This window comes from Antechinus flavipes, chromosome 1, assembly GCF_016432865.1.
Source record: "Antechinus flavipes isolate AdamAnt ecotype Samford, QLD, Australia chromosome 1, AdamAnt_v2, whole genome shotgun sequence".
Lineage (NCBI taxonomy): Eukaryota > Metazoa > Chordata > Mammalia > Dasyuromorphia > Dasyuridae > Antechinus > Antechinus flavipes.
The window spans coordinates 589,612,321-589,623,199 of NC_067398.1; the positions used below are offsets into that span (position 1 = coordinate 589,612,321).

General features: G+C 33.1%; 1 protein-coding gene across 1 annotated transcript in view; it reads left to right on the plus strand.

The window, feature by feature from the left end:
- DCAF13 (DDB1 and CUL4 associated factor 13) overlaps positions 1-8,568 on the plus strand; it is a 30,460-nt gene extending 21,892 nt beyond the window's left edge. Inside the window, exons 9-12 of the mRNA XM_051970966.1 lie at positions 3,472-3,607; positions 4,124-4,287; positions 5,178-5,289; positions 8,142-8,568. Coding sequence (XP_051826926.1) covers positions 3,472-3,607; positions 4,124-4,287; positions 5,178-5,265 — 388 coding nt within the window. The 3' untranslated portion in view covers positions 5,266-5,289; positions 8,142-8,568. The remainder of the gene's footprint in view (positions 1-3,471; positions 3,608-4,123; positions 4,288-5,177; positions 5,290-8,141) is intronic.
- Positions 8,569-10,879: the final 2,311 nt, after the last annotated feature.

Genomic DNA, 10,879 nt, shown 5'->3' on the forward strand with positions numbered 1-10,879 from the left:
TCTTCCCCTCCCAGATTTATTTATTTGTTTAGATTTTTTCTTTGGGGGGTGGGGAAGGAGAGACTAAGTGAAAGAGGACATTCTTTGCTTAATTGCTACCTAGCCTTATTCACTGAATGGGTATGGGCTGTCAGATGAAGATCTGGTGAAGACCTTAGTTTAAAAAGACCAAGGTCTCCCATTGCATCTAGGCCATCTATAGTCATCTTGATCTATATATGGCCACTGGACTCAGCTGGCTCTGGAGGGGAGAGTGGAGCAAGTGACCTTGCACAGTCTTCCTTTACTTAAATCTAGTCACTTGCATATCATGGCATTACTTCCTGAGTCATGGTCCTCTTCGAGAAGGAAGAACAAACAATAGTTATGTTGGGAGACTGGGGTTTGTCAGTGTTGACTTTGCCAATAGTTTCCTTCATGATTCAAGTTGCCTCGCACCTTAATGAAAGAAAGCAAGAAAAGGAGTTATTTTTAGTAGTTACTCTAAGTTTGTTTACAGGATCCAACCTAATTGGACAAGGTCTTAAGAGCAGGAAGGCAATGACATTCCTAGGAATTTTTAGACAGAGGAGTTTTTTATTTTACACTTACTTTGACATAGAAGTAAATGCTGCATTTGCTAATAAGAATATTAACCTGTCAACTTATACAATACACATGTGTACATGTTCCTATATCTCTATTATCTCTCTCTGTCTCTCAATGTCAATGTCTGTTTCTGTCTCTGTCTCTTCCCTCTCTCATTTGTTTATCTGTTTATATATTGTTGTTTGTTGTCTGTCCTTCATTGTAGGTGTTGGGGAACCAGATAGTTTTCTTCCATTCAGAAAGCCATTTTGCCAAGATGTTTTTTGTTTATGGATCCTTTGATCATTTATCTATTGTAGAACGACCCTTAATCTTGAACATTTGTATTAATTTCTTAAATATCAGATGTCAAAGACATGTGATGCAAAGGTTTTTTCCCTGCCAGTAACTTTTTATCCTATGTGTACATGTATGTGTATATGCAAATGCACATATATATGTATATGTGTAGGGTGGGAAAGAATGTTTAACTAAATCAATGGTGAAGAATCATAGAAAGCCTTGAATAGAACAGTGATAATTACATGTACTGGGCAAAAAAGTGATTGTTTTCCCCATAAAACATTAAAAACAAACAAAAAGGTCTTGCTTCCTTATATGTTTTATTCCTTTAATAATCGTGATTATTTCTGTTGCTTTTGTTGTCAAACCTTGGTGGTGTCTTAAAATCTCTTTTAGAACTATATGAGCAACTATTCCGGGGAGGGGGGGGGGGGGACTTTTTTAAACTAATTTTTTTTGTATTGTATCCCAGGGACATCTGAACCATTTTGCTAATCAGAGTAATATGTACTGTGAACAAAAACAGGAATGCTGAAAAGCCACAGATTCCATATCCCTGGATCTCACAAGTTCCTTTCAATCCCCTAAGTCTATTATATCCTGTGGTGATAGCTTTTAAAAAATAACTAAGTAAAATAAGCTTTTCTTTGAAATGACCTTCAGAAAACATAAAATCTTTATTAGAGGAACTTTATTAGATAAACTGTGAGTAAATAGATGCTTTTGAATGCTACATAGTATCAATACTTGAAAACTGTTGTATTTGGATTTCATTCAGTTTTACTAAGCAAAAAGCTAGATCAATAGAATTTTTATAAGGCATTCATTTTATTTTGATATATATGAAAAACCTTTAGTGAATTTCATTTTATTTAATTCCTTTTCTGGGGATGTATTTTTAGAATGTCATGAACTTTTTATAATACTTGAAATTTTGTGTGCTTTTCATGTAGTATGTAGTTTGTTGAATTCTAATTCAACATTTAAACATAAGAAATGTGGATTAAGAATTTTGAAATTATATATCATAAAGGAATGGTTAAAATTGGTTTATTTATTACTAAAAAAAATGTATTTTAAATCTAGAATAATGTTCCAGTCCTTCCTCTTGGCATAGTAAATTTGTGACTGAGAAAGTCTTTTATCTTAGCCCCATCGCACTCTTCAAGTGTATAATAAATTACAGACTAGCTGTAGACCTGCATTATGAGGAATTTCCTCCTCTAGAGCTCACTGAATCAAGGAAATCTGCTCGTGTCACCATTATGTACAAGTAATTTACATTATTTTTAAAGACTAGCTTACTTTCCTGCCATTTAAACTTCATGCTCTCTTATTGCTGTTGGAGAAAAGTGTCTGAATGCCTTTTTTGGATAGAGATGAACTTTGAAAAAGTTGAATAACAAGAATGGAACAGTTTGTTCTGGAATTCAGTGGCTATTTGTATCCAGATGACACTGCTGTAGGACAGTTGTAGTCTCTCTCTTTGTGGAGTGGGAATTTTCTTGGATTTTTTAATGTAAGTTTTATATACTCAGCCTGAAAGTTGATTTCATTAGAGCTGACAAATAATTTACTTTTAGATTTAACGAAGTGCTTTATATATGATTATTTTATTTGATAGCTATGATAGTCATTTCCATTTCACAAATGAAAAAAATAAGGCTCTTAAGTGAAATGACTTGCCCAATGTCAGTGCCAGACTTGAAGTTTGAACTCAGATCTTTCCAGCTATCAAGTACTTTTTCCCACTGGTTTCTCCTACCTCTTTGGTGTTTTGAGATTAAAGTAAATATTGTATAAGGTAACAATTTTGTGGTTATGTTTGGGAGGACTCAGAAGTTTGTTCTTTTAGTATGGATATAAATCCTTAATAACCTCATAGTTTTCTTTTCCCATGAATAATTTTACCCAATTTAGTTTATTCCCTTTCTGTTTTATGCTCTGTGTCTTAGATAATTTTCTCTTTGGATTTCTTTCTTTCTACCCTTTTACTTCTTTCTTTTTACATTTACCCTTTTCTAATTGTTTTGGCCTTGTTTTGCTTTTCCTCTTAGTGCTGTTTATGACACTTCCTAATATAGTATTTTCTGTTACTTTTTTAAAAAACCGTTTCGCAACATTTTCAAATAGGTGTGAAATTTAACTTCATTTACTGACTAATTCGTACCCCAACCTACTAGGTGCTTTTGTGACTCTCACTGTTTTTTTCCACACATATAAATCAGCAGCACATTTCAATTTTAGCCAGTTTGATAGGATCATATATTTCATGACACAAATTGGGAAACATTACCGAATTCTGGAAGCTACATGAGACCACTCTGCATTCCCTTTATTTATTTAGTGTAAGAAAAAAAGATGAATGATGTTTTTGTTTTTAGTAAATACAATTCATTTCTTTCTGTTGTGGATTCTCCAAGTATGTTTTTACTTATTCAACCTTGACTTAATCTATGAATTTATGTGAGTGATCTTAGATAATATCTCATATTCCTTAAAGATGTAAAGAAAATATATGGTGCTTGAAAAGTAGTGCCTAAGATATTAAAGAAAAGATCCATAGAATTCTAAAGAGTTTGGTGAATTTTTTTTTAATAGAGAAGTATATCACACAAAGAGAATGCAGCATGTTATTTCTGTGAAATGGACATCTGACAACAAATATATTTTATGTGGATCTGATGAAATGAACATTCGACTCTGGAAAGCCAATGCTTCTGAAAAATTGGGTGTGGTAAGAGAACCCATTCATTTTCCATTTATCTTATTGATGATCTGGCTTCTGTTTTATTAGCTTGAAACATTTGGATCAGTTTAGTTTTTTAAGGTAATTACCATAGCTAAATATTCATTTTTAGCATGATATTTAACTTATTGAGTGGTCTGTAACATAATTTTAAAAATCCAACTGCAGGGTTAAGTATTTTTGTCTGTTTTAAATTATATTGGGCTCCCACTTCCTTTTTTTCTAGGAGCATGTTTTTGAAATTCATGTAAATTCATAGAGGAATGATTTTATTTTCAAGAAATGTAGTTCATAACAGTGATCCTTGAAGAGCACAAATACAGTTGTATTAGTGATTTGGAATGTAATTTATAAAAAATATTGTGGGTTATTGTGGTGGTTTTTTTTTTTTTTTTTTAAATAAAAGGTGAGTCTTGGCTATCAGTATCATAAAATAAACCTAACAACTTCAGTATTCTTGACACTGTATTTTTTTTTTGTTGTTGTTGTTGTTGTTTGTTTAAGCTTACATCACGAGAAAAAGCAGCCTTAAATTATAACCAGAAGTTGAAGGAGAAGTTTAAATACCATCCTCAGATAAGTCGCATAGCAAGACATCGTCATTTACCGAAGACCATCTATAGCCAAATTAAGGAGCAGCGCATCATGAAAGAAGCTCGTCAAAGGAAGTATGTTTGACACTGTATTACTTACATTCTTTCTCCTCCCTCACTAAATAAAATGAAACAAGGAAGTGACACATAATGCCATAGTTGTCTTTTAAGGGGCTCAATTTAGGTACTTACACACTAGTACTTCATTTGATTTGGGAAGAAAGGAAAGGTTCAATCATTCAAAACTTGGCTGCTCTCCAGTGACTGATGCTCATGGAAACAATCATGACTTTAAGAGTTATGAAAAAATTCACAGTTCCTAAGAATATAGGCTTGAGTTAAAAGTTGGCAAAGAAATTTAGAGTGAGTTATTTCACAAAGAATCCATTGCTTTTCCCTATGTTTAGATAACATAGGAGTTTAGATCTAAACTCCTACTGTTAAAAATGGAAAATAATTAACCCTTTCTTGTCTAATTGAATTTGAGACATTTTTCTTAGTAAGAATGTTCAAAACATTCTTACAATTAAGAGAGAGGAAAACTTTTAACCTTTAGATGCAGCTCTTTTTCCTATGCTTGTGTATTTGAGATAAGCTGAAGTATAGCTGTGCTCATCCCAATTTCTGATCACCTGATCAGAGTAGGCCTTTTTCTGAAATGCCCTTGTGTTTGTAATTCTTTCATTTGCTAAAAGTACAAGATTCATATGGTATGCTGTGTCTTTTTATACTGAGATATACCTAAAAAGGATCATGGGATTAGGTTGTATTGGGACTTGGATATGATATTGGAGCATTTGTAATTATAAATAATAAGTCTTAATGTTTATCAGAGAAAGATATGAAAATGTTGGCTACTTTGTTCTATTCTAGTTGTGATTATTTCCAGTGAAAGAATTTTTTAAAATTATATTTTGATTAAATGGATTTTCTTATGATCTCATGTGCATTTTCCTCCTTCTTAGGCAAATGAATCGTATCAAACATAGCAAACCTGGATCTATACCATTTGTGTCAGAGAAGAAGAAGCATATAGTGGCTGTTGTGAAATAATATATGAGAGTTCTGCTGATTTTGGTATGTAATTATTATGTATAGTGTGATAGATTCTAAAAATGACATTATAGGCTCTGCTTAATAGCAGAAAAACCTTAATTACATATAAGAGAGCTTCTCTTAGAGATGTTTTCTTAAATTACCTTAATTTGGTGTGTGTTTATTTTGAGGAGCCCTAAAAATTCCCCTATAAACTGTTCGCTGCATAACAAGTATTTCTCCCCACAGCCATTATCTTTCAATAGTTAAAGGAATACAGCATTCACAAGAGAACTTTGGTGTCATAGATGAAAAATGTGAAAAATTGTTATTTTTCTCTAGCATTGTGTTACTCTATGCATTTTACCTGATTATGTATCTTCTTTTGAGTGTGGTTTAAATCAAATCTGTTATTTTTTATTTTGCTATGACCGATATTTAATGTTCTTTTTACGAGACTAGTGTTTATATGTTAGAATGTTTTAAATACTATTGCTGTTTGATTTTTTGTAATCTTCAAGATTAGTAATCTAATAGTATTTTTAATTGATAATAAGGCAAAGTTTCAGGTGACTTTTACCCATTGATATCATTAAGTCCTTTTGTTCCATCAGTTCCATTGAAATTTCTTATAATTTTAAGTTCTAGATTTTAGGACCTTAAACTATGGAGAACATTTAGACAGGTAACAAGGAAAAGAGAGTGTTTAAGGAGGGAGGCATAACATATCAATCACAGAGAAAGAAATGAACATGGGATATGAAGGGGCCCAACTTTAGGATCAGATCCGGCCTCAGATACTTTGTGACCTTGGCTAAGTCTCTTAACCTCTATTTGCTTCAGTTATAGGAGTAAGACTTGCCTCCCATGCTTGTGAGTATAAAATGAGATGTTTTAAGTTTCATATAGATGCTGTTACTACTGTTGTTACTACTTTTAAGTAAAAATTGTGAATTGTGAATCTCTACTCTCAGTGACATGAGTATTCTTTTCCATGTTGTAGACTAAAAACTTTCTACTCCCATTGAATTCTTTTCCATTCCTTTTCATTTGTCCTAAGAAGTCTACCCAATAAACTGGGGGCCTTTTTCTAGATCTTAGATCTCTTAACTATTTACTTGGAGCTCATTTAACATAATAGACTGTTATACTGTTATAACATAACTGAAGTATAACATACAAATATGTTATACTTCAGTGTAGCTATATGATAGGTGCACCCCTTTTACTAGTTATCCATCTTTTTTAGATTTTACACTTGTTGTTTGGCATTGGTTATATTTTGCAATTTGCAGTTTTTTGTAGCCTAGTAGAATGTTGGTGTTAAGAAAAAAGGGGTGTTATCTTCTTTTATGTTCTACTGTGCATATGGCAAGTTTTTTTTTTTTCTTTTCCTGTTTTGTATTTAAGTTTAAAATAAAAAATGCTTGATGGATTGGAGAGAAAAAGAAGGTGTTTTGTTTCAACAACCCAGGACTTTTTCCAGAAAATACTAGGCATATCCTCAAAACATTTTTCCTCTTCAAATCTGGACACCATTCATTCTTTGAATTCTTTTGAGGCAAATAGGCAGAGTGCGATGTATAAATCACTGAAGTTAGTAAGACCTGAATTCAAATAAAGACTCAATACTTAGTTTGTGACCCTGACTGCTTTTTGCTTGAGTTTCTTAGTTGTATGATGGGGATAATAACTGCACCTGCCTCATTGGGTTTTTGTGTGAGGCTCAGATGAGATATTTGTAAAGCTCTTACCACAGTGCCTGGCATATAGTAGACATGCTATAAATGCTTATTCTCTTTCCCTTCTTTGCCTTTCATCTTTCCAAAATATACTAATGAATAAGTTCAGTAGACTGTCCATCTCACTAGACAAGTCTGGAAAATAGGTATTCTTCACATACTTGATTCTCTTGTTAAGCCAAACTCTTAAGCAGTAGGTGATCTCACTTAGTAAAATTGTGACATGTTCCATATTTTGATGCATTCAACATGGAAAACATCACTATCTAAAGGGAATTGCTTTTCTGAATATGCTCTATTTGAATGTCCAAACTAGCATGGCATTTATGCCTTATTTGTAGAACAAAGTTATTTCTGATGTCACATCTGTCAATGAATTTTTTTTAAGGACCTTAACTTTGCATGTGAGATACCTTGTTGGAATAGAGCCTTTGAAGTGACTATTTACTGTACTCAAATTCTTAAATTTTATAGTTAAATAGGAACTTAATGACATGTTGGGATTTTTTTCCCCTCTAAATCTTGTCTTTCAGTAAATGACTATGAAATATCTACTGGAGAGTATTGGGAAATGTGGAAAATAATTTTGATAAGGTAGTGCCAAATTATTGAAGGACCCTAAAAGCCAAGAATGGTAGGAAGTAGCCATTGCTCAGATATGAACAAGGGAATAACATATGAAAGCTATGTTTGGCAGCTGAATGGATAAGAAGGAAGAAATGAATGGGGCAGGTCAGTAAGAAGGATTTTTAGACTAAATCAAGAGTGAATCTGTTAAAACCTGAATTAAGTTTGCTACAGTAGAAATGTACTTGCTAGTCCTAACGTATAAAATTGACTCAAAGATTTTCATCCTGGTTTATTAGGTTTATAGGTAGTACCATTGAGAAGAGGAGCTGGCTTTTGGTTAGCCTTAGGTTGACTGAAAGATATTCCATTTTTATTTTTTAATAGGTATCTATAGATATGGAAACGGAGTTTTGGAGAGGATAGGATTAGCAAGATAGATTTCAGGACATTACTAGGATAGCTGAAATGGTTGAAATAATTGTACTCTTACAGTCCTTCTAACCTATGCTGTTTATCCATTTATGACTTATATTAATTTTTATAATATTAACATTGACAGTGAGGTTTTTTCTCTCATTTTAGAGAATCACATAATCTTGGAGTTAAAAGGAACTTGAACAATCATCGTATTCAATGTCCTCATGTTATATTATGGGGAAATTGAGACTTGCAGAGGTGTGAAGTGACTTATCCAGATCATCCAATGGCAGAACCAAGACCAGAATCCAGTTCTTCGGAATCCTAGCCCACTGTTTTTTCTGCTATATCAAGCTGTCTCTTAGATTTGGAAAAGCACTTCTGTATTTGATCTCTACTTTTATATATATGTATATACATACACATACACACACACACACACACACACACACACACACTCACACACTCTTAATGTATGTTCCCAGAGTTGTCTTAACTTGAAGACAAACCATGTTTCTTCAATAAACCTTTGTACATTTTTCCAAAATCTCATAGATAGTATATGCAAACAATAAATATTTTTACTGAAAAATGGCTAGCATATATTCAATTCAATAAAACAACCATTAGCATAGTTTTTTTTTTAATTATAGCTTTTTATTTACAAAACATATGCATGGATAATTTTTCAACACTGACCTTCGCAAAACCTTCTGTTCCAAATTATTCCCCTCCTTTTCCCCACCCCCTCCCCTAGATGTCAGGTATTCCAATACATGTTATTATATATGTTAAATCCAGTATATGTATACATATAGTTATCTTGCTGCACAAGAAAAATCAGATCTAAAAAGAAAAGAAAAACCTGAGAAGGAAAACAAAAATGCAAGCAAATAACATCAGAAAGAGTCAAAATGCTATGTTGTGGTCCACACTTAGTTCCCACAGTCCTCTCTCTCTGGGTGTAGATGGTTCTCTTCCTTACTGAACAATTGAAACTGGTCTGAATCAATTCCTTGTTGAAGAGAGCCACGTCCATCAGAATTGATCATCATATAGTCTTGTTGCCATGTACAGTGATCTCCTAATTATGCTTATTTCACTTAGCATCAGTTCATGTAAGTGTCTCCAGGCCTCTCTGAAATCATCCTGTTGGTCATTTCTTACAGAACAATAATACTCCACAGCATTCATATACCACAATTTATTCAGCCATTCTCCAAAGGGCATCCATTCAGTGTCCAGTTTCTTGCTATTATGAAAAGAGTTGCCACAAACATTTTTGCACATACGGCTCTCTTTCCCTCTTTTAAGATCTCTTTGGGATATAAGCCCAGTAGTAACACTGCTGGGTCATAGGGTATGCACAGTTTGATAGCCCTTTGGTCATAGTTCCAAATTGCTCTCCAGAATGGTTGGATGCATTCACAATTCCACCAACAATGTATCAGTATCCAAGTTTTCCCCACATCTCCAAAATTCATCATTATCTTTTCTTGTCAGCCAATCTGAGAGGTGTGTAATGGTATCTCAGAGGTTTCTTAATTTTCATTTCTCTGATCAATAGTGATTTGGAGCACTTTTTCATATGACTAGAAATAGTTTCAGTTTCTTCATCTGAAAATTGTTCATAAACTTTGACCATTTATCAATTGGAAAATGGCTTGATTTCTTATAAATTTGAATCAATTCTCTATACATTTTGAAAATGAGGCCTTTATCAGAACCTTTGAATGTAAAAATGTTTTCCCAGTTAATTGCTTTCTTTCTGATCTAATCTGTATTAGTTTTGTTTGTACATCAACTTTTTAACTTAATATCAAAATTATTTATTTTGTGATCAATAATGATCTCTTGTTCTTTGGCCACATATTCCTTCCTCCTCCACAGGTCTGAGAGGTAAACTATCCTATGTTCTAATTTATAATCTCATTCTTTATCCCTAGATCATGAACCTATTTTGACCTTGTTTTGGTATACGGTGGTAAGTGTGGGTATATGCCTACTTTCTGCCATACTAGTTTCCAATTTTCCCAGCAGTTTTTGTCAAATAGTGAGTTCTTATCCCCAAAGCTGGGGCCTTTAGATTTGTCAAACACTAGATCGTATTAGCATAATTCTTGACCAGCATCATGTTAAGGCACTAGTTTATTACTGATTTGCAAGAAAATGTCACCTACTGAGTCATTAACATCACCACCTGCAAATAACCTGTGGTTTCCATAGTGATATCTCACAGTGGATTGTGCACAACAGAACCTGATTCATTAATTAAGGACCTGAGCAATTTCCTGCAATTCAAAGCAATTTCCTAATTTAGAATTGGGAGCACAACTTTAATCATTTTCAAATATAAACTTTACTGAGCACAACCTGTAGAAATGCAGTGCAAGAAAAACACCTAACTAGTAAAATTGCCAGGACAAAACTTGGAATACAGCTAGACCCTTAAGTTAATGGAATATTACTTAGGGGCTTCTAGCATCGTTGAGTGGAAAGAAGAATCCAAAATGTGCTTCAGTATCCTCAGTTTTCCTGTTCTGTTGAACAGTACACTTTTATGCAATGGAACCCTATCTGACTTCTTGTCTATTTTGATCCTTGTTCCCTTATATATCACTGCTACATTTGAGGATGATAGGGTTAATGATGTGTGTTAATGATAGGGATTGGACATTTTGCAATTAAATTTAATCATTTATACTAAGGAGACAGTTAAAGGAGAAAATGGATAGCCAGGAATCTTCATAAGGATATTAATAGTTTTGATTTTTTTTTTGGTCTTGAGTACTGATTGAGAATCATTTCATGAAACATGAAGTGCTTCTTACTCCTTTAAATGTTTTATGTAGAAGTGGTATTTTATAAACATAAGTTTTTTTTTGTTTTTGTTTTTTTTTTTT